This window comes from Pantherophis guttatus, chromosome 2 (assembly GCF_059756535.1).
Source record: "Pantherophis guttatus breed Tessera chromosome 2, ASM5975653v1, whole genome shotgun sequence".
NCBI lineage: Eukaryota > Metazoa > Chordata > Lepidosauria > Squamata > Colubridae > Pantherophis > Pantherophis guttatus.
In genome coordinates, this window is record NC_142064.1 from 62,826,217 (window position 1) to 62,850,848 (window position 24,632).

General features: G+C 38.8%; 1 protein-coding gene across 2 annotated transcripts; it reads right to left on the reverse strand.

Moving 5' to 3' along the window:
* Positions 1-2,854: 2,854 nt before the first annotated feature.
* On the reverse strand, positions 2,855-15,051 carry CTSL (cathepsin L). Of its 2 annotated transcripts, none has more exons than XM_060690569.2 (8): positions 14,729-15,051; positions 10,802-10,937; positions 10,300-10,422; positions 10,063-10,218; positions 8,236-8,460; positions 6,098-6,266; positions 4,695-4,815; positions 2,855-3,377 (listed from the first exon to the last, which is right to left on the reverse strand). In XM_060690569.2, the coding sequence occupies exons 2-8, from the start codon at positions 10,928-10,930 to the stop codon at positions 3,278-3,280; spliced, it is 1,023 nt and encodes a 340-aa protein (XP_060546552.2). In that variant the 5' UTR covers positions 10,931-10,937; positions 14,729-15,051; the 3' UTR covers positions 2,855-3,277. The 2 variants fall into 2 exon arrangements, with proteins under 2 accessions (XP_060546552.2, XP_060546553.2); XM_060690570.2 differs by having other exon boundaries at positions 14,720-14,851.
* Between the last annotated feature and the right edge of the window lie 9,581 nt (positions 15,052-24,632).

The window sequence follows — 24,632 nt, forward strand, 5'->3', positions numbered from 1 at the left end:
CCGCCGAACTGCCGACCTTTCTGATCAACAAGCTCAATGTCTTAGCCAATGACCCATTGCGTCCTCTTTAGCAATATTACTCATTTGCATTTACCTGGTTCTTTTTAGGAAAAAAAATTCTCACAATAACTTGCTTAATAACTTACACCTTTGATTTATTTCATTTGTGGGCCAAAGGGAGACTCTATTCCGTTTTGATCTTTCATATTTCTTCCATTTTAATTTTTAAAAGACTTCATTATCTAATTTCCCCAATCTGAATTCTTGGTGTGTTTGAATTGCAGTATTTAGAATTCCCAATTAGTATGCCCTACATATCCAATCTGAACAAAAGAAGACAAAGTTGCCATATTACATATTTTATGGATTATATTCATGCAACTCAATGCCTGGCCTGCAGAACAACAGCAGTATGTTGATAGCTCTGATCCTGCTGGCCTTTAAAAAGATCCTTAACCAGCTCTGCTTGGTTATATTAACCATTCTATGTTGATATATGCAGAGCTAATTTTGACTCGCAGGCTACTAGTCAGTATGTGTGCAGGTATATATTTGTGCATATGTATTGGTGTGCTCTTGTTTTTCCCAAGCTTTTTATATGTATTTACTTGCTGTTTTTAAAGAGTGGCATGGTGGCCTGTGGCAGGGATTCCTTACCCCCGGGTCGCGGTCCATTAACTGTGCCACAAACTGGGCCATGGAAGCGTTAGGCGAGCACACATGCCCATGCATCCCCATTTGCGCGTGCTCCATTTGTGTGACTGGCACACATGCCTGCTACTCCCGCAAATGGAGCTGCATGCATGCATGCCTGCAGCTCACAAAAAATCATCCCCTCTCCCCCAGTCCACAAAGCCAGAAAGATTGGGGAACTCTGGCCTATGGTGAAGACGCTCGCCTCCCACGAGGAAGGTTGAGTTTAATTCTAGTTAGCGGCAACTAGAGTTTAATTCTAGTTGCGCCCTAGGAAACCCTAGTTTCCTAGGGTGCAAAGAAAAAAAAAATCTGCTATGAACTCCGTGGTGTCAGGAAGAACATCCAGCTGGTAAACACTCAGTTCTTTATCCAGTCACTCTTACCCAGAATTAAGGGATTATGGAGACATAAAAAGGGAGGTTTTTTATTTGCTGTTTTTAAAATTGTTAACCACCCAATATGATTTGAATAAGATAAATTATTAAAACCAGCCTGCCTATATCCATGGGGAGGCAGTCATAGCAGCAAAAATTCTTACTCAAGGAATGTACCTGTAAAGAGGTTGTCCTTGGGCCACTTCTCTGCCAATTACTGTTTAACTTCCAGCAGAAGTTTAGCACTAAGGGAAAAATGCCAAGATATCCTATTCACAATCATGTGCTATTGTGTTTGAAAGCAAAACATGGGGCGAGGGCCAGGACGCTTCATTTTGGAATGCATTCTCAGCACATTTAACCTCATCCTCTCCCATTTCAAACTTGCCAGCCTTCAGAAGTGTTCCATTTCCTGTTGTAGTCAAACCTTTGATGCTTCGGATCTTTTTACAGAAAACAATATGCTTTCCTGTCACTGACATTCATGTGGGATGTTTTTTAGATGGTTTTGCTGATATAAACAAATGGCTTGAAAAGTGTTACAAGAAATCAGGGCTCATTTTACATTAACTCAGCGTTGTACACAATTTAGGCTGCTGTTTTCCAGCGCGTGCATTCAGAAGGAAGTCCTGCTCAGTTTAGTGTGACCAATTTCTGAGTCAATAAGTTAGGGATCAGGTTGGCTTACTTCACAAGAACATAATGATCAACTTACTAATCGTCAATCAGGGCAGGGGAAAAACCTTGCTTACCAAGCCACGACTAGCAAAAACAAAGGCAAACCTTTAAGGGGCACAAGGATTAAGTCCAGGCCTAATCTAAGAAATCTACAGAAAAAGAGTTTGCAGAATCATTTAAGTCATGTCTACTAAATTGTCATGGATCAGTTCTTCATACTTTCTCAGGATTCCGTTTTTTTGTGCAATCATCAATGAATATACACTCTTATTAAAAAATTCCATTTAAAAAAGTTAGAGAAGCCTTTATTGACTTGATAATTTCTTCAAAATAGACAAGATTGCATTGTCAAATCTTGAAACCGCCCTCAACTCCTGGACACACTTTCATATTTCCTCAAAACTGTTGCCATTGGAATTACTTCTTGTTCTGATTCTTCAAGTCAATCTTGATTCTTGAGGACTACTTGCACAGACCAGTAATATTTTCTTGGCAACATTTTTAAAGAGATTTTGCCATGGCCCCAAATCATTCAGCTGGCTTTTGTGCCTAGCAGTTGTTCTCAGTGTCTCTTAGCCCCTGGTGCTGTGTTTTATACCACCACACCTAACTGGCTTTCTGTTTACGGATGGCAAAGTGTGGCATTATAATTGCATCCATATTAGCTGTTTTTGTCCCTGCCAATCTACTTCTGAAATCACCCATATCACTGGCAGGCAATTCTATGATAAGTGCTTTTCTAAAGATAAAAGGTAAAGGTTCCCCTCGCACATATGTGCTAGTCGTTCCTGACTCTAGCTTTTCTAAACTTGAGCAAAGAAACTCCAATATAGCTAAATATTACTGCTTGCATTTTGTTCACGTTTTCCCTAATTGGATATTGCTGGTTGTATAAAACAACCAAACAGACGAGAGAATTTACTGAGATAAGGGAGAAAGGAGGAACATTCTCCTTTGCCTTCCTTTCAGGAAATGGCCTTGCTTGGGAAACAACAACCGGTAATAAACAAATTTAACCACTCCAGAAAATGACTGTTTCAACTGACCCAAAATGATAAAAAAAAAAGAAGTTTAATGCAAATAAAACTCAAAGCTCATAACAAAGGTATTGAAATGTTCAGTATTTATTTCCGGGTGCTGTAACACTTTGTGCAAGTTGCAGTTTTAAAAAATAAAATAGTTGGCTGCAAGCTATCAATATTACAAAGCTTGGACTCATAAGCAGCATTTACAATGAAAGTTTTAAAAAAGAAGGCTTCTCTCGCCATCAAGTAAACATCAGAGAGTTTCAAGGTAAAAAAAAAAATTCAAATCACAACTCGGTTCTCAGAAGAAACTGATACAATCTATTATATTAAAAAAAACGTGTGCAATTGTCAGTTCAAAATCCTTTCGGTGCCTGAATACTTTGGTGGCCCCAGAATGTGCCAAGAGAGACCAACAAGCTGGAGACCTTATTCCAGTGGTTCAATCTTTCTGTTAATCTAAGATGGCTCTGGTTGTCCCAGGTGACACCTTTCTTTGCACAATTATACCAAGGGGTAACTAGCTGCTGTAGCTATTCCACAGTGGTTGCTTCGGTCTTTAGCCATGTATATATAGCCTTGGTCTCCCCATTTTTCACTCCAGCTGAAAAGAACAAGAGTGTGTTAGGAATCTTTCTACTCTGCCAAGATTCTTTTTGGAATGTAGTTTGTTATCAAAAGTTATCACGCAGTACTGTAACCCATAATCCAACATGCCACCCTTTTAGAGAGGATAGTTAGTAATATTTTCTGACCAATCTATACACTCGCTCTCTTTTCATTTGTTTTGCTAACATGTATATCTCCTGCCTCTTCTTCAGAAGTTCAAGGAAGCATGCATAACATTCCCATAGATTGAAAACCCAGCGCTCCCCTGTGCTAGTTCAGCACTATAGCTACCATACTACAGCTCTTTATGGATTTTAGTTTATTTAAAATGAAGATAACAACAAAAATTGAATGCAGTTCGTAGCTCAGATGACTGCATTCACCCATAAATCAGTTCACACATAAAATGGTTATGAAACGACTTGGCTGAACAATACAAATAAATTATATTTTCAGTGCGTGACATTATCATTCAAAAGCAGTCATTAGCCTGTTGAGATTTTTTTTAAGCTAATGTTATTGTTTATATTGTTAATTACCAGGACTTTACAACTATTTACATTAATACAAGAATGGACCTCAGATCTCACAAGCAGGACCCAAAAACAAATAGTCTGATCTGCTGGGAGTTTTTAGTTCTCTAAGGGTTTCAATTGGATTATTTTAATTAACTTAAATTAATTTATTAACTATTGTTCTGTGGTTTTTCCAAAGGACCTCCCCGAGTCCTTTGGGAGAAGGGCGGCATATAAATATAATCAAATAAATAAATAAATAAAGGAAGAGCTGGAGGGCACCAACTTGAAATACATCTTGAGACTTAACTTTTTCAGGATTCTACAATTGGTTGGAATGAAGGGAAAGGTAGTCTTTGTTTAGTGACCAATTGTTCAGTAGCCTTTTGAAGTTACAATGACACTGAATAAGACTTACAGCCAGTCCTTAAAAATGCGGCCATCAGTTTTCTCACGGTGATATCATCGCAATTTGGTGCTTGGAAACTTGCACATAACTTACAATGGTCACAGAATTCCATAGTTACACGATCACCAATTGTAACTTTCACTGCTGGCTTCCAACAAGCAAAGCCAATTGGGAAGCTGGCAGGAAGTCATGGTCATGTGATGTTGTGCTTAACAACCACATGCAATGACCACAACTGCTATCCTAAATCAATGTAGTCATGTCACTTAGCAACAGATTTCCCGAATACGGTTAACTGAGGACTATCTATGTTTAATATCTCGCATACCTTACTGTTAGTAAGCCCTGCATTTGAAAGAGGAAAAACTCCTAAATATTTTAAGCATACCTGTTTTTAACTATCCAATACTTCTTCCTGTTATCGTCATCGGTACCTTCATGGCCATAGCCAACAACAAGAACACCATGATCCAGTTCTTCACTATTGCACTGTGGTTCATAGTAAACACCTAGAATTAGAACAGTTGGTTAACTTCCAAAAATCAGTAACTTCTCTAGAAACAGAGAAGTTCATACTAAGCCATGATGGATCTTCAGTTTGACTTAGCTTGACATTATCTACTTCCATGAAGTGTTTGGACAAAGGTTGATAAGATATATGTCCTAGTAGGCTATCTTGCAGTCCAATCACCAAATGATATATTCAATAACAAAGAAAAGTGTTTCTTCTAGTGAGCTAAAGGCTATGCTTTTTCCAATTTATATGGTGTCCAACGTTTGCTCAAAATAATGAATAATGCCCAAACTAAATAGTGCCAGAAGAAGAAATAGGAACAAAATTTCAAAATCCATAATATATCATCTCACAAAGTACAATCTCCTTCCACCTAACTTGCAAAATTAAAGGAAGGAACTTTATTGTTAGGTAGATTTTGTCGAAGGTAGAACCATCACAAAATATATTTTACAAAAAGTTCAGCACAAAATTAAGCAAGCTTTGGATCCTCTGTAATCAAAGCTCCCCTAACATATGCAGATCTTTCTGGATAAGGGACTGTTAGCTCTTTCTGGATTTTGGAGAAGATCAAGAAGCACAGTGATGTTCCACCTTGCTATTCTTTGCATGGCAGAAGAGGCCCTTTCCTGATTGCTTGTCTATTATAAAGCTTTGGGTGTTCCTCTATCCAATATATCCCTCCTTAATCCTGGAGAACAGAGTGAGTAATGGAGAAATAGGCACAAATAACAGTTATTAAGAAATCCAAGCCAAGTTGAATGGATTCCTCAATAATTACTGTCAAGCAAATTATAGGGTGTAGTTATGCTTTTTCATTAAGAAAAATCAAACTGGAAATGTTCTGAACTCATGGATATGCTGGTGTTACTCCTAACATAATTAGCAATTATTCACAGTAGTTACAAGGGACACACAATACCCTGTATAATTGTGCATGAGCCATTCTGTACAAAGAACGTTTGCTTTTAGATAATTCACACCTGAATTAAGGCATGCATGGTGTGTGTGTGTGTGTGTGTGTGTGTGTATTTTGCTCCTATATCAAATGAATTGGGGGCTATTAAAGCGCTCTGGAACCTTCTTAGTTATTTCCCATTTCATGCATACCTCCAACACTTTATTCCACATTTTCCCAAACCTGAGCCTTCTTGAACTGTAGAGCCCAACTCCAAGCAACAGTGACAATGATGGTTGAGACGGATGGGAATTTTAACCAGTGCATCTTGGTAGACTACTACATTCATTCAAAAGCCTATGTTTTCACAAATCCTCACCAGATTCATAGAACTGGAAAGAGGAGTGGCTCGCATCAATAGCTACAGAGACTGGTCCTACTGCAGCCACTGCCTTCATCAAAGCTCTTTCCCGTCCTTCGGGGATGTCCACAAAGCCAGTATCATTAGCAGAGTTGTATTCAGGCTTATACAAGCAATCTTCCTCGTCCTTAAAAGAAAAAAAATCAGTGCCGAGGTTAAGAGCCAAGCTCTATTTTTCAAGGTGTTAGCTAGTTCTGCTATAAAACAAACAAAACAGATGTGCACAAAATGTCTATTTCACACACCCAGAAGAAAAAAGTTATAAAAATTGCAGACATGGCAATTTTTCAAGCTATTTCATCTATAGAAGGTAAGAATACAATAGACTAGGGGGTATAACAAACAAACTGAAGCAAAATTTATGCAACAAATGCCCATTTTGTGTTTAAAGCAGTTATTTCACACTCAAAAGTGTGGTCTGGTTCAAAACTTGAACCAGAATGATTTAAACAGGTTTTTTTTTCAAACGTAAAAAAGGTCTTTTGAATTTGAAATGGGTTTAAAATCAAAAGTTTTTACACACAGCTCATTCAGAAGAAAAGTATATATTTATTCCATTTCTGAACTCCTCATACGAAATATTTGAATATCCAAAGTCAGGTAGCAATCTGAATCTAGGTCAAAGCCTAGTAATCAAGGCCCACACATTAACTACAATCCAGGGTCTGATCTACTCAATCAAGGCCTGAAACAACATCCAGATTGAAAGTTAACCAAGGATCAACTTTTGCTTTTGGCTCAAGGTAGAACAATTGTAAAAATGAGCTGTTTCCCCCTTCCTCCATATGAATGGTTGTGAGGGAGTGAATCAAAGATTCAAAGGGCTAAAGATGATTCTGGCTTTTCTTACCCTGAATGCAAGGATTTCAATTTGGCCAGCCACTTTTTTTAAACATGTAAAGAACAGAAAGGTGCAAAATGGTAGTTGAGATAGTATCTGGAGGACAATTAGCAAGTATAGCTGAATATGGCTTGCTTTAGAACATGCTTTATATCTTTTGGCTACCCATGATTAATATTAAGCTATATGAAGCTACGGATCTCTGGACTGCATAAATAAGAAAAGGCAATGAACCGTAAAACAAGGTAGAATTACCATCTTAGTTCATCTGCAGATATTAATATCCTATTATCATACAATGTTTCTTTCTTTCTGATCATTCTCATACTGCATGCAGTGTAAATACAAAATGCAGTAAAACTAAGAAAAGACTGCAGGTAATATACATACAAATTAGCTCATCTATAAATATAGCCCTGTCTTAATTTTCCATTGTGAATTTCAAACAGCCAGAAAGATTTTGTGATAGTTATTTTCTTTGCATGAGTAAGATGAACTGATTATATCACGTCATAAACTTCCTGGAACAATCCAGTTTACCAAATGTTCTATTTTTCAAATCAAGTAGAAAAACAAGTTCTATGTCCAACCCAAAAGGAGTTACTACTGTATTTATCAACCATTCAGTCAACAATTTGATAATTGTTTCCAATCTGCCTTTGTGTGGATGACTAGAAAAGGATCAAGGGGTTCTACCAACAAAGTTATGTGATGACTTGTGTATGGTTTGCCAATTGCAGTGGCAGGTAGGACTGAGGGTTAACATCGTTGCCCAGAGGATCATTGGTTGCTCTCTCCCCTCCTTGGAAGAGCTCCCGCTCCCTTAAGAAAGTTCAAAACATTCTTAAAGATCCATCTGGGCACCCTTTTTTTTTTTGAACTATTACCATCTGGCAGACGGTACAGGACAAAAAAAAAAAAAGGACTGAAACAAAATAGGCTGAAAAACATCTTCTATCCCAGAACAGTAACTATACTGAACTCTACTGTATAGTGAATATTAATGCAGTATCAGGAGTTTTCAATTCAATTCAATAGAATGTGAAGGATGTGTGTTTGTTTTATTTTTATAGCTTTCTTATGTATGATGTACACTAAAGATGGCATTTAATTTCGTTGTACGAGATGCAATGACAATAAAGTAAACCAAAATATAAATCAAGATGAACAGATATAATCCTGGTTTTGAAAGCTTTGTTTTCCTGATCAATGACCTAAACAAAGGGACATGACTTGATTCAATGTGACTTTTTACCTTTCCAACGTATGGATATGATTCCTCGGAGTCAATGCCATTGTTATCCTTGATGTACTGGAAAGCTTGGTCCATGAGTCCTCCATTACAGCCCTGGTTTCCTTCTGGCCCAGAACAGTCAACCAGATTTTGTTCACTCAAAGAAACCAGCTTGCCAGTTTTGCGGAAGTGCTGTCCTTCAAGAGAACCAGTTGCACTGAATGCCCAGCAAGATCCACACTGACCCTGAGGTGAAATGGAACATGCATTAATTTTTTTTAAAAAAATAAACATTTGTGATGTACTTTATTGTAACTTGTTGCTTTAGCAAATAAGTTGTCTCCTAGTTCTTGTTCTCTCTCGGTTCAGTTTGAGCTTTGCCTTCTTATCTCTACAATAACTCCCATCTTCCAAATGTTGTTTCCATTTTTTTTTTTTGCTTATCAATTAACCTTTATCGCATGCAATTATTAAATCTCTTTCTATTTCAACTTCTGGACTGCCATCTCCTATCTACTTTCTATAATGGTGCATTCACCCCACATTCTGGGTTTCTGTGTGGCTTAGTATATTAGAAATCCAGCCAGCAGAAGCTTATATGTTTCAATGCATTCTGCCAAGCCAGGAATTGGGTAATTAACCTTATATTAGAGCTTTGTGTGATTCCAGCCTTTAACTTTGATCGCAGAATCTACCCAAAGACCAGTGTCAGCTTTGTAAGTAACAAAATTATAAAAGTGCATAGTCAGCAAATTAGCTAGCAGTTTTTCCACAGTCAATGTTTTTATTTCCTGGCTGAGTAAGACTACACAAAGCAGTACATGAGAAAAAACACTACTATTCTCTCCATTCTCAGAGGCAAGACTGAATGAACAAACACTTCAACAATTCTTATGTCAGAAAGGGTGGAAAAGCCTCCACATGCTACAACTCATGAAGTGTTAACATCCTTGTGAAGTACGTACTACTTTGGGATCTTGGCACAAGCAACTTGACTTTTAACTAGCACTGCTGAAAAGCATTTGGCTTAGCTTCTGCTGGCTCAGGCTGATGATCTGCCTAAATGAAACTTTTTTTTTCTTCATCGTGCTATTTCAGATGACTTCATGAAGCTTGTCAACATAGGTGAGACCGTGATAGGTCTCTTCCATGATTGCACCCTAGCAGTTTGAATTTTAGATACACTGGCTAAGTGTATCTAAAAGGAGCCTGAGTGGCGCAGCAGACTAATGCTACTGTTAAACGTAGTATTTAGCTTCCAGCTGCCTGCAATTACTGCAAGTTCAATTCTCACCAGGCTCAAGGTTGACTCAGCTTTCCATCCTTTCTAAGGTAGGTAAAATGAGGACCCGGTTTGTGGGGGCAATAAGCTGACTTTGTATAAAATATACAAAAGTATGAAGGCTATTGCTTAATGCCTTCTAAGCCGCCCTGAGTCTCCGGAGAAGGGCGGCATATAAATAAATAAATAAATAAATAAAAACTGCCTATGATTCAGGAGGTATACAGCTATCATTCCTAAAAGTCACTGAAAACTTGAAATTCCATATATTTCATATATTCCATCTATTTTTAAAATTGTTTATACTGGTGGAGCAATTCCACAGAACTCTGTATTGTTCAAATACTTCTTTGTGTCATATCACAATGTGAAAAAAAGGAACAAAATTTCTCTGAGTTGCCTGTATTATCATTATATACCTCTGCTCTGTCTCCTCTAGTATTTCAATTATTTTTTTCTCCCTACTCTTCTAGGTGTAGAACATCTGTTCAAAATAATATTTCCAAGGGCTATCATAAATTTTACTCTAATTACCTTAAGGCAATTAAAATAAGGAAGACACATACCTGATCCTTTACTGGTGTTACGTAACCTTTCTCCCTCCAGTCAACCGATTTCGGAACCTCCAAGTAGTTTGGCTCAAGAAATTGTGATCCTTTATATTTCTTTTGAGATGGAGATTGCTTAAAGCCATTCATCACTTGCCTAAATTCTTCATTAGTCTGAAGAAAGAGGAGATTCATCAGTGTGACATGCAAACAATTACTCAAGAAAAACAGCCTTGCAATTTTGGCCATCCATACCATGTCTCCGAAATGATTCATTCCTAGTCTGTAACTGTGTTTGCCTAGACTGTGGTCCAGATTGTGCAATTCAATCATTTTCAGATTCTTCTCCCAGATCATCCTCCTCCAGCCTTCTTCCTTCTATGAATGAGGAACAAAATATGCAGAATTTTATTGCTAGGATTTTCTAGTCAGTGTTTGTATTAATTTAATTTGGAAATTACCATCAAATCAAGCTGCTGTTCTTTTACTTTTATATCTCTTATATTCTATTCTATTTCCAAAAGGGAATCCATTTATCAATTTAAATTATTGCAGAAACTTTGATTCAAAACTATAATTATCTCAAACCACATTTTGATAATTTAGCCCAGACACCAAATCACCATGTTTTTTAAAATGTATTTGTAACGGTGCCTAATTAACTATTTCTAATGCCTGACTTTTTGCAAGAAAAACATGTTTTATACCTTGTCAATTACCAAAGCAATCATGCTCTTAAATCTTAGAAGAGGCTCACCTCATGATAGTTCTTGCTGTGCCATGTTTTCCAGCTCAACCAGTGATTGTCTAAAGCAGGATCTAAACCTGGAGCAGCAAAGGAGACCCCGAAACTTAGGGCCAAAATGCACAGATAGATCTTCATCATGAAATGTCTAAAAAGAGTGTGAAAAAATTGTGCAATTAGAAAAAAAAGATCTCTCCTACATGAGATGAGAATAAACATACAACCTCTCTTCCATCATCCTGATAGAGACAAACCAGGCAGGCATTAATTTGTGTCAAAGCAGAATAGCTTAGTATAGTTCGTGAACACAGCCGCAAAGGAGCTACTGTCTGCACTCATGAATGTGAAAGCAAACAATGACTATGAAAATTTAGTTGAAATGCCGCTGGCTCCCATCCCATATCAGTAATTTGATTTTATGTAGGTACTTTGCAATTTGACAACAACTAATTGAGGGCAGCAATACATAAAGCAACTTATTTATTGAATGGTTTTAATTCTTGTACACCACCTATCATCACTGCTATGGCTTGAGCAGCAATAATAAACAAACAAGAAAACTATATTAAAAAAAATCCCAAACGATGAATCACGTTTAGCTGAAGTATTATTAATGTATATCAACTCAAAATGATGTACTCATTATTGTAATTGTATTATCTTTTTTCAAAGTGCTCAAAGGTAAATTCTGAGGGGAGGGACCCAAATTTTATCCTTGCAGCCACTTTATAAGAAAGTTACTGTGGAAGATCATTGACTCACAGGGAGCTCAAAGCGAGGAAGAATCAAATGACATTTTTAAATCATAGTTACATGTTTTATTCGTGGAATAAGTGTGGATTAGGGAAGTGATCCACCTTAAATTCCTCACAATTGCCATTCCATTGCCAAAAAGTAAAGATAAAATCTCTTTCAGGTGTGGCTTGATTCCTGTGGCCTACAGGGACACATCCATGTGGAGGTGTTTTGCCAACAAAATAGTGATTTGCCCCTACTTTCTTCTGGTTTGTTTTTTTTTTCAAATTCATATAGCCGTCCATATCACAAAACAAATTACTCTCGGCTGTGTTCAACAAAGCTAAAAAAACAATAATTAATATAAATAACAATTATTAGAAAGTGTTGAAACTATAGAAACAAAGCTAAAAAAAAGAAAAGAAACAACGGGTGAGGAAATTTTAATAACCATGGAGCCACCTCACTCATTCACCAGTTCCCTGAGGTCCTTAGAACTAATGGTGCAACCAGTTCTGGAGGGATTTTCAGAAAGTCAATGATATTCTCCAGCCTGGCTGACCTCAGGGGGATGTTCTGTTTGTTTTCTACTTCCTAGTCAACAGTCTCCCATCCAAACATTAACCAGATTCAACTCTGCTTAGCTCTTCAAGATAGGTAATGATCCACTAAAGAATAGGGATATTTTAGTAGCAAACGCTTTCTCTTTTCAGAGCAACAACTTCAAGTGGGGCCGTAGTTAAAGAAGATTAGAATTCTCTTTCCCTTGCACCAACATGGAATGGGCTACTCTACTTTCTGTACAATAAGAAAAGTGTATTGTTAGCTGTATCTTTACAGCTACGTCTTGGCTTTGAAACCTAGGTTGAGTGTGTGTAGCAATATAGCTGAATGAACAGAGGGAAAACATATTTTGATATGCTCCCCCCAAATTTAAATAACTGGGCTAAGAATGTAATTAACCTGCTTTCTCTCCCTTCCTTATTTTCAAGAGATGTAATACTACAGAGTCCTTAACATTGGAAAGAAAGGGAGATGGAAAAGGAGAACTAAAACATTAGAATGAGACTTGGGAACGAAGGTGATTCAGGCAACCACAGATCATATACCACTAGCACTGCTTTTCATTTATTCCCCTTTTGCCTGTCTTTCACCATCCTTCACTTCAGTCAGTCGGAGAAGTCAAAGGGTGCTAATAGATATCCGTCAATTTGGCAATTCAGAATGCGATTGCACGATAAGATGTGACTGCAGGTAGTCCTCGACTTAACGGCCGCAATCGAGCCCAAAATTTATGTTGGCTAAGTGAGACATTGGTTAACTGAGCTTTGCCCCCATTTTACAACATTTCTTGCCACCGTTGTTCAGTGAATCCCTGCAGCTGATAAAAGTTAGTAAAGACGATTGTTAAACCAATCCGGCTTCCCCGTTTTGTCAAGAGGGTCACAAAAGGGATCACATGACCCCTGGGATGCTGCAACGGGTCATAAAGTGTGAACCAGTTGCCGAGCATCTGAATTTTGATCCCATGATCATGGGGATGCTGCAAAGGTGGTGACCGTGAAAAAATGGCCACGAGTCCCTTTTTACAGTGCCTGTGTAACTTTGAACGGCCGCTAAATGAACTGCTGTAAATTGAGGACAACCTGTATATACCAGTACCAACTAGGTCAGGGGTCTCCAACCTTGGCGACTTTAAGCCTGGTGGACTTCAACTCCCAGGATTCCCCAGCCGGCTGGGGAATCCTGGGAGTTGAAGTCCACCAGGCTTAAAGTCGCCAAGGTTGGAGACCCCTGAACTAGATTATTTGTCCAGCCTTTTTTGCTCCATCCACCCTTCCCGCCAGATGGATCGCTTCCCTCCGTTCTTACTCCCAGCGGGAAGAGAGGAGAGGAAACTTTGTAGCGATTTCCCCAGTTCGCCGATACGATTTTTGTTGTTGTTGTTGTAAAGGACGAGAGTGATAACTCCTCATAAAGCGCATTAAATGACTCGTCCTGCCATATTCCGGGAATCACTTCCGCTGCCCTGACTGCCAAGCGGGGGTGGAAGGGGGGGCGGGCGGAGATGCGGGGGCCTCCTCCTGGGACTCGAGGGAGGGGGGGCGCTTGCGGCCACGTGACCCGTCTCCAGTAAACAGATACCCGAGCCCTCCCTTTTCCAGGCGCCGCCAGGCAAGGCGAGAGAGAGATAGAGACAGAAAAAAGGCCGGGATATGCAAGCTACGAATTTGGGGAGGGAGGGGGTGGGAGGGGGGGCAACCGGTCCAAGCCGACGGGCTTCCAGAGAAAAGACAGGAAAGCAAGCCCAGGTCGAAAGGGGAAAAAAGGCAAAACAAACGGAGGGAGAGGGAGTCGCCCAAAAAAAAAAAAAAAAAAGAGCGAGGATGACGCAGGACAGGCACATTCCTCTACGCCCGGGACTCACGCCAATCTCTTCTTAGCTTTCGTAAACAGAGACCAACAACTAAAAAAAAGAGAGGCGCGCCCTCGTTGCCCTCGGCTCGGAAGGGTGAGGAAGCAAATCGTTGGGAGCCGGGTCCCGGCAGTCAAAGCGAAGCAGCTTTTTTGCACGATGGTCCTCCTCCCCGCTCCCAAGGCAACAACAGCCGATCGGCAGCTTTGGGGTTTTTTTTCTTTCTTCCTGCGATCATGGAGGGAGTGGGGCGGGGGGGAAAGAAAAGCCTCCAAAGCTTTACTCAGTCGAAGAACCACCAGGCTCCCTTAAACATTTTACTTTTCACTGGAATCGATGCGGATCTTCCCGCTTCTAAGCGATGGATGGATCATAGATCGTTTCCCCCTCCCCCACTCTTTTTTCCCCTTCTTCTTTTTATAAACAACGAGTCGTTTATAAATCCCACTTCGATTCCCCTCTCCCCCAATCTCCATCCCGTGAGTTGCACACACACACACTCAGAGAGAGAGAGAGAGAGAGAGGGAGAATGACCTAAAGTCATCCAGCCGGCTTTGATGCTTAAAAAGATTCCCGGTCCCAGAAAGGCCGAGAGATGAAACCGGTGTAAAAAAGAAAGGAAGACCCACCGACGCTCTCTGGCATCCCTAATTTCATACCCCAATTCCGCGGTCCAGGACCAAGAATTCAGAAGCGCTGTTGGAGGCGAAGGTCTCTCGCTCTCTTTCCCTTCCCCCCCCCACAGAAAGGTTGGAAACCCCTCGCCAGCTAACACGTACCGGCCTTACCTGTAACAGCGACCAAGAGCCCCTCTTCGCTCTTTCTGTCTGTCTCCGGGCCGGGGTCTTCGCTCTAAGTCTGCTCAGCCTGAAGCGGCCCGGCCCCCTTCTGGCGCGCGGATTGGCTACCAAGGCCCGAGGGCGGAGTCAGAACTAATCCGCGAAAAAGCGTGACTCCCGATCCCGTGATGCCCAGAGGTACTCAGACCTGTTGGGGATGGAGGGGGGAAGAGGAGGAGGAGTGGGGGGGGGGAGATGCTAGGACGTGACGGAGGGTGGTGGGGTGGGGAAGGAGGAAGCTCTGTTGTCTTCTGGAGAGGGGAAAAAAAATCAGCTGAAGAGGCGGAGTCCCCCCACTGAACGGCTGAATCTCAGTGCTCTCTGTTGGAAACTCAAACTGACCTTGCAAAGCCAATAATGGAAAACATCTGAGTTCCCCCTTCACCGTAAAGTTCAGACCATTTCGTTCCCGAGTCGTAGAGATGCTGGTAACTGAGGAGTAAGGCGCTCCCTTCTCAAGCCCTTGGCTTCCTAAGGCTGGGGAGGAAGGGACTTGGGAGTCCTACGAAATTTTTATCGGCCCTCAATGCTTCCCGCTTCTACCTCATCTTTTTATGTTGAGATCAAATGATCATCTCTTTACAAACCGGGCTTGTTTCCTCTTAGTTTCTGGCTCTGGAAGGGTCTATACAAATTCTATGTCTGTTAGGGCTTCTCTCATGCCAATGGCAACCTCTGGTCTTAAATTCTATAATGCAGAGTTGGGTTTTTTTTTTTTTATGTGGAGGACTGCTGGTCATTCATAAGGGAGGGAAGGAACATGCTGGATTGTTGTCCCTGTACCCCCCCTCCCCTTGAAAGCTACTTCATATGTTCTCACAAGAGTTTGCAAGCTCTGGGTCTGATCCAGGAGTGAAATCCAGCAGGTTCTGACAGGTTCTGGAGAACCGGTAGCAGAAATTTTGAGTAGTTCGGAGAACCAGCAAATACCACCAGAGTGTGGAGGGAATGGAGATTTTGCAATATCCTTCCCCCAGGATTGGGGAGGGAATGGGGATTTTGCAGTATCCTTCCCTTGCCACGCCCACCAAGTTACGCCCACAGTACCAGTAGGGGAAAATTTTAGATTTCACCCTGGTCTGATCCATTAAATAATGTCACCTTTTGGGACCCAAAAAGGGCCCACCTCATCACCCACCCTGGACCCATTGAGATGAGCCATTAAAACCTGGCTCTATTCCCAGGCCTTGGATTACATGGAATGATGGTCCTTTTGTGTAACGTTCTCTGTTTTTTTTTTAAGCAGGTTCCCCCCCCCCAGACTCTGTCATGTGTATTTTGGGGTTTTTTTTTAACCTGTAATTTAAAAGATGGGCGGGATAGTTTGACATTTCATAAGCAACTAAATATGCAGGAACAAAATGTGGTTAATCTATAAAAGCAACATAACACATATTTCTACCTGAGATTAAAATCAGGATCATGCCTTTTTCCAAGATAAGCCTGGATTTGCATAGTATGCTAAGCTTTGATGTAGCGTTTAGTTTGAGGCTACAAGTTCTGCAAACGCAGCCAATGGTAGTTCATGCAAGTTATGTAAAACCACCCATTCTCAAACTGATGGCTGTAAGATTACAATATCGAACCTACTCCTGAGTAGACATTGTGCTGTAATTCTGCAGTCCAATCTGCTTTTTATAGTTTTGTTTTTGACTGAGTAAGTACACCATGTCACAGAGCTCAGCTGTGCGTAGATGCATGGAAGACTAGCAAGCATTTTCCATCATATCAGTGTTTTGAATATTTAAGGGTGTTTTTTTTTAAAAACAATGCTCTTTAAATGGCACTGAAAATGGGAAAGGAATATCTGCACATTGCCTGTTTTTAAACTGGAGTCTTCATGTCCAAACCAGTCTGACAACATTCACATTAGCTTGTCTGATGTAATGGTCAGCATGACTGGAAGCTTAGGATTCAAGTCACTGTGAAGTTTGCTGGGTGAAAAAGCAAGCAGCCATTTTTTCAGTGTAGCCTACACGTAGTCCTTGATATACAACAGTTCAGTTGGTGACCATTCAAAGTTACGATAGCACTGAAAAAAGTAACTTCTCACCATTTTTCACAGTTAACGACCATTGCAGTGTCCCCGTGGTCACATGATCAAAATTCAGACCCTTGCTAACTGACTTATATTTATGACGGTTGCAGTGTCCCAGGGCCATGTGATCCCTTTTGCGAACTTTAAGCAAAGTCAATGGGGAAGCCAGATTCACTTAACAACCATGTTATTAACTTAACAACTGTAGTGATTCACTTAACAACTATGGCAAGAAAAGTCATAAAATGGGGCAAAACTCACTTAACAAATCTCTCACTTAGCAACAGAAATTTTGGGCTCAATTGTGATCATAAGTAGAGAACTACCTGTACTTCACTGGGTTGTTTTAAGGATAAAACAATAGAGGGAGAACAATTTATGTCATCTTGTGCTTCTTGGAGAAAAGATGGGCCATAGATAAAAAAAATAAATTATAAAACACATGGAATATAAGTGCCCTTGGTAGATTAAAATTTGAGGATTGTATAATGTTTTAAACTATCTATTCTATGGTTCTCTACTAACCAATGTAGGGATTTCTATTGAATAATTGCATTCTTATTTGGTGAATTAAATGATTAATGGACAAGTTACGAGTTTAATTACAGAACAAATTTCTGTTTTTCCATCTATTGAATAACAGTCCATTTAATAAATAATAATTTATTCCATAATGGTTTCAATATTCAATTTCAGGTTAACAAAGATTATAGAGTAAATAAGTTGTACTCTTAAATTTTTCAGTGTTAAATCAATGAGTCGTTCATAATCACCTGATCCAAGAAATCATGTGAGAGTTTTAGCTGATTTTAGGGATGATTGAATTTGCCATGTATAAATTAGCTTAAAGAGATTAAATACAAATCTTTTTTTTTAAGTTAAAGAATAGGTAATTGTTGAAGAATAGGTAATTGTTAAAAGAATAGGTAATCTTACTTTACAGATAGCTCTGTAGTTTAGAAACTGATACTATTCAATTCTTTAACAATTTGAATATTTTTTGCACCTAGAATCAAAGATTCTTTGAAAATGTTATTTGTGTATGTGTTAGGAGTGCTAAAGATAATATAGTAAGGACAGATATTTATTTTCATGGAAAAAAAACCAGCTCCTAATATGGACAAATATATGCTTTGACTAAGACTTTCTGCCCTCCTACTTGGAAGTTGGTTTAAGTGTATAGTTTTTTTAAAAAATCCTTAAATTGGATTTTCTTCCCCCACCCTCCATATTATTCAGAAATAGAAGTCAGCTTCTTGTTTTTACCTTGTATAAATCATTTTTTGCATTGTGTGGTAGAATTACAAAAAAAATCACAGTGATTTGCTTCTATCCAGAATGCAGTTTCTTTCCTAAGAATCCAGCATAGAATTGGGCTGCATGTTAACAGATCCATTGGTATTAAGTTGAAATTACTTTCGACTAAATGTGCCTACGCGTATTCTGAAGTGATTTCTTTGCAGTATTAACTGGTAGTTCTAAGCAGCAGTGACTTCCAGGTAGCAGTGAGATGCTTTAAGCATTTAAAGTTCCACTGCATTGATTATATTACTGAATTGATAGTCACAAGCTTCATCCATTTTACCTTGCCATATTTTAATGTAAAGATAATAAAAACAATTCCCAGTCTCGTTGTTTTGAAATTCCAAAAAGGCACTTGGGGGTGATTAGCGGCTTTGTTTGACATTTTGTCCAAAAGCTGCAGTGAGTGTATGGTTATGCAAAGTGAGTAGAAACAATTCTCTCCCTTTATATACAGAGACAGTTTTCTTTGTACATACAGTACTTAAGACTAGTTTAACTTGTTACATTATAGTTTTAATGTGCTTTCTATTTCAGAGCAATGTGAAATCGTAATGCCAATTTCTAACAAAGTCAAGATAACTCTAAAAACTACAGAAAGGGATTTGATGCCCCTGGGCTTCAGACTGAAAGGATGGAGGAATTAGCACCATGGTTTGGTCATAGGTGTACACATACTCATTCCTAAGGATTATAACCCCAATTCAAAATGTTCTGCTTGGTTCTTTTCCAATAACAAAGAAAATTCCACATGAGATTGGTTCATGGTTCATTTGTTCCTGTGTTTGTTTTCTTATGGGCTCTCCTCATTCAAGATATGTTCAACAAGAAACAAAATTCAGAATATAGGCGGTGAAGAAAAAGGCAGGTACTCTCTATTCATATAAGCTCACATCTGACCTTGCATTTTTACTAACTGTACCCAGCTGATAAGGCAGTAAATTGCTGAGTAATTAGAAGCAAAGGAAAAGCAGTTGCCATTAAAAGATAAAATATCACTGAGTTTAAAATCTAGTGAAGATGTGGACATAACCAACTAGTTTTCTAATGTTCTTCTAGATGATCTTCACCATGTTCAAGGGTTCTTTTTTGTTTGTTTGTTATTTCTTATCATTCTTAGATTTTATTTAGATCTTCTAAGTAAAACCAGATCTGAACCGGCTTAGATTATTTTTTTAAGTTTTTCCACCCAGGTGTTCAAATAATAGAATCATTGTGTTCAGGTGGTCTTCTACTCTATCGTCAGGTGATAGAATCATCATCAGGTGATCTTCTACTCTAATCTCCCGCCCAAGGTAGAAATCCTCATACTCATTTCAGATGAATGCTGTCAATTTTTTTCTTTAAAACCTCCAGCAATGGAGCATCCACAACTCCAGAGGCAAGCGGTTTCATTGCTCAATTGTTCTTACTACCAGGAAATTCCACCTTATTTCCAGGGTAGACTTCCTTCTGTTGAGTTTCCAACCATTGCTTCTTTTCCTAGCCTCAGGTGCTATGCAGAATAAATCGACTCCCTCTTCCTTGTGGCAGCCCTTCATATATTGGAAAACTGCTATCATGTGTCCCCCTCATTCTTCACTTTATTAAGCTAATTCCTTTGACTGTTCTTCATAGGATTTAGTTTTCATATCCCTTTGTTGATCGTCTCTAAACTCTTTCTTTTCTTTTTTTTAAATTTTTTTTTATTAAGTTTTCCAAGTTAAAATCAACATAAGACAAAAACATTGATTATACATAAAAACAAAAACCATACATTCCCCTTCCTCCCTCCCCCATTCATAACACTAAACATACAAACACGTCTATCCTGGCAGATAATATTCCTGCCCTCATTAATAAATAATTATGCCCACAACACAGAATAAAATAAATATTCCCCAGATATGGTTTTCATACAATTATCTTTCAATCTAGATAAGTATATCTTTCCTCATATTGACTTAGGCCCTCACTTCATCTCAATCCTTTTATTCAACCACCAATACCAACTGTTCCTACTTTGAAAAAGTTCAGAATCCTCTTTTTCTTTCAACCTATATGTCATTCTGTCTGCTTCAGCGCACTCTAATACTTTATTTATAATTTGGGCACTAGCTGGTATCTCTTTTTCTTTCCACTGTTGGGTGAACACTATTCTAGCTGCAACTAAAATATGTAGAGTGAGATACCATTTTTTCTTACTCAGCCCCTCTGGGCGAATACCTAGGAAATATATCTCAGGTTTCCATTGGATGTCCACATTAGTAATTTCCTTAACCCAATTCCTAATCCTTCTCTAATACCTCCTTGCCATTATACAAGTCCACCATTGATGGAAATATGTACCTCTGGTTTTCCCACATTTCCAACATAACTGTGATGCACCCGGAAACATTTTAGCAATTTTTGCTGGTGGGAGGTGCCACCTATACAACATTTTATATGCATTTTCCTTGAAAGACGTTGCCGTCTCTGAACTCTTTCCAGGGCCTCAGCCTCTTTTTCCTATTGTGGTGATCAGAACTGGACTCAATGTTCCAATGGGGTCACACCAGTGTAGTACAGAGTGATACTATCACTTCCTGTGATCTTGTTGCTGTCCCTCTTTTGACGCAGCCTAGGACTGTGTTAGCTTTTTTGGCAGCTGCTGCACACTGCTGACTCATACTAAGAAGTGGTCCACCAGGACCCCTAGATTTATTGGGTCAGGTGCTGCCTATCCTATACCTCTGTATCTATTTTTCCCCTTTTATGTACAAGATCTTACTTTTCTCACTAATGAACTACATCTTGTTGGCTGCGTATAATAAATCTATATATATAAAAGTGAAATACTACTCAACGTATCACATATGTTCCTCTTGGCTTCTAGGTGCTCACTAAGAAAGGGTTTTTCGAAATGACCATCAGAGCATTAGTATTTCCTTTATTATTATTATTATTATTAATGCGCTCTGATGCTAAAGAGTTCTACTCCCCCTCCACACCTGTGATAAAAACTACCAATTCAGGCGAACTTATAACGATGGTGACGGGTGGTTCGAACAACTGGTAGCAATGGCAGTGCAAGGCTCCACCCACCTGCTCGGTCATTGTTACTTCCTTTTAACCAGGAAGTAAACCTGTTTTTTAGTCTCAGCGCATGCGCAGAAGGGTTTGCACATGCGCAAAGGGTCTGTGCACGCATGTGACTCGCATGCATTTCCAAACCGGTAGGGAAGGTAAGTAGATTTCACCCCTGGGGAAAGGCCACGCCTCCAAGCTGTAGCTTTTGAAAGCCAATTTCTTTCCAATTTGCTGCCCATCTGTAAATATTATTATAATTAGGAAATGGGAAGTTATTAGAATTAAATCCTTGCTCAGTTCTTTCAGAGAGGAGGAAAAGGAATAAATCTTTAAAATAAAATTCACTCCCAACCCTAATTAGAATTTCAAATACCATTCAAATCCACAAAGAGCCTTGGTACTACAGGGGTTTAGTGCACCCTGTTATTAACACAGCTGCCTGCAATTTCTGCTGGTTCGAATCTCTCCAAGGCTCAAGGTTGACTCAGCCTTCCATCCTTTCTAAGGTAGGTTAAATGAGGACCCAGTTTGTGGGGGCAATAAGCTGACTTTGTATAAATATACAAAAGTATGAAGGCTATTGCTGAACGCACTGTAAGCCGCCCTGAGTCTCCGGAGAAGGGCGGCATATAAATCAAATTAAAAAAAAAAAAAAAACTACACAGAAATAATCTTGCAAAGAACAAAAAAACAAGTGAGGGGTCAGAAACAACAATAATACATCAACATCTGGGATCAAAATCAGGTTTCAGAGCTTGTGAGATATGGTAACTGTTTGGGGCTGGAATATTTTTTCCCAGAAACTGGAGAACTGGATATGCAAAACTCCCTCGGAACATTGCCTTAAAATGCTTAATTAAATGGAATATTTTGTCAGTTAAACTAAATCATGTATTAATTTGGGATATCAAGAAATTAATGGAAGTTTTTTTTTTCAATTAATGATGTGCTGTGTTAAGCTTTGATGTGGTTTTTCTGAGGCTCTCTCTACTGTCTTAATTTCACCCCCTGAATCTTGATTTAATTTATAAACACGTACAACTACAAGCCTCATCTATATAGCACTCTAAGTCATAAAGGGATTTTTTGGCTTGGCACAGTCAACACATTTGACTACTTTGAGCAAATCAGTTATGTAACTATGACATATGTTGCATGAACATGACATTAAACATATTTATTGTTGCAAGTTCCAGACTGGGATCATACTTCATACTTAAGGCACAATAGGATTTGTGGTAGGTTGTGTTTCTTCAGACAGGTTTGATGAAGCTGTTAACCTGCCTAATAGGGTCTTGAGCCCAGCATATTGTACAAACTAAGCATTTTGGTCATTGCCAAGTCAGAATATCAACAAAGTATATTAAAATCATAATTTACTCTGACAAAAGGAGGAGGATGGATGGATTACTTCAGTTATCATCAATGACTCTGTTGAATGGAAGATGGAAGATGAATGGAAAGGCTGTGTTTGATTTTGGGGTTCAAATCTTCTATTAATGTTGCCCAAATGTATTTGGGGACAGAACTGTCATCAGCAAGATTCCCTCTTTGAGGGAGATGGACAGTTCAGAAATGTAAAAACATAATTAAATAAAACTATGGTTGAGGTGGGCCCGAACTTGTAAATATCAAAAGTTATTTGTATCATTGAAAGCTCTGTTATTGTGTTTACCTTTTAAGACAAAAGATGTTAATGTACGAGTTGTTTTTTCTAAACTAAAACCTCAGTATTCAGGTTAAATTGCCGTTGTAGCATTTTGTGAAAAATAAGTGGGTATTGGGTTGCAGTTTGGGCACTCGGTCTCTAAAAGGTTCGCAATCACTGTCCTAGGGAACCACTTATCACTTTTGACAATCTTTACTTCTCTATCTCAGCACAAAACAAATATAAACCAGGATGGGTAGTTTACAGGAAAAAGGCACACACACACACAGGTTCCTTCTATGATGTCTGTCACAGCTTTATGTCTGCCATCCTCTATACCTGGTTCCAGTTCAAGTTGAGTTTGACTGTGGCAACCATGAAGCTTCTTTTTTTTTGGCAACCTTACAGTAGTTTGTTGTTTCTCAGCTATGATCTCATCATTTCATTTCATTTTTCATTTCTCAGTTAGTGCCCCCTTCCCAAAATATAATCAATTGGATCAAAGATCAGCCAAGGATGACTAAACAGTTAACTCCCACTGGCTGGTGGTAGGACAGGAAAAATTCATTTATTTTTAAACTTCGGACCAGTTGCCATAGTTTAACCTGTTTAGATACTTTTTGGCCTGGATGATTGTACCTTCATTCATTTATTTTCTTCTTTTCATTCTTTGGACACCCCTCCTAAAAAAAAATAATTACATGTTTGCTATTGAAGAGCCTTTCAAAAGCTTTGGTCAGCAACTTGAATTCCTAAGAGGTCCCTAAGAAATTAAATCATGGTAACGATACTGATACTGTTCTCAATGAAGACACAGAATTGTGTGTGCAATAATATCTAAGGTTTGATTGTCTGTTACTGTTACTATTTTTCTAGGAAGACTATGTCCTAAAAAGCAAACCTATGTTGTTTTATAAAACAACAGAGGTAGTGATACTGTAAATAGAGCAGAACGAGTAATGGGTTTTTGACAAATGCAGAGGGAACAAGCTAATAAGTTAAGCTTGGCGTGAAAGGAAAATTGTAAAATGATCCTGAGTATCATCTGTGAAATATCACATTGTATATCTACTTGAGCAGATACATAGTGATCTTTTGTATTGCTCTTAAGAAAGAATGACAAATTAAGAATGGCCTTAATTTTAACTGCGGTAAAAAGATCAAGAGATTGATATAAGAATGTATTATCTTCCTTAATTATATTTATAACTTGCAGGAATATATATTGCAGGAAGCTGGACAAGAAGAAGATGAGTTTGATTTCAAAATTAGAGAAAAAATATTAATCTATACTATGCTGATGAATTACCCCGAGAATGCAAATAATCTGCAAGCTCTAGTAATGAAAACAAAGGAGCACATTAAAAAAACCTCAAGACTAAGATTAAATATAAGAATACTAAACTCATGACAAAAAATACAGCCACCAACCTTAGAACTGGCAATGAAGATATTGAAGTTGTGGGCGCAGAATTTTGAACAGCCAATAATGATGGAAACGTGGGAGAAAATATGGGTGACAAATGTGAAATTTACCAAAGTGCAAAATTTAAGGGAGAACTTTTATAAAATGTTTTATAGATGGCATCTAGACCCAAAAAATTATCTCGTATGTATCCGAATGTCCAACCAAAATGTTGGAGATGTAATTGTGAGGATGCTACTTATTTTCACATTTGGTGGACATGTAAAAAGGTTAAAGCGTTTTGGATTAAAATCTGGTGGATTTTACAAAATATTCTTAAAAAGAGGTTGAAATTTACACCACAGCTGTTTCTTCTGGGTATAGTTACGGATTGTACAGTTATAGAGACCAA

Bases quoted from the DNA above. Each gene is read 5' to 3' on its own strand.
- CTSL (XM_060690569.2), bottom strand. From the start codon at position 10,930: ATGATGAAGATCTATCTGTGCATTTTGGCCCTAAGTTTCGGGGTCTCC. The intron at 6,267-8,235 runs GTAAAAAGTCAC...TTTTCTTTTAAG, and splicing joins CATATCCATACGTTGGAAAG to GACGAGGAAGATTGCTTGTA. The intron at 3,378-4,694 runs GTATGCTTAAAA...TGTTCTTTTCAG, and splicing joins TATTGGATAGTTAAAAACAG to CTGGAGTGAAAAATGGGGAG.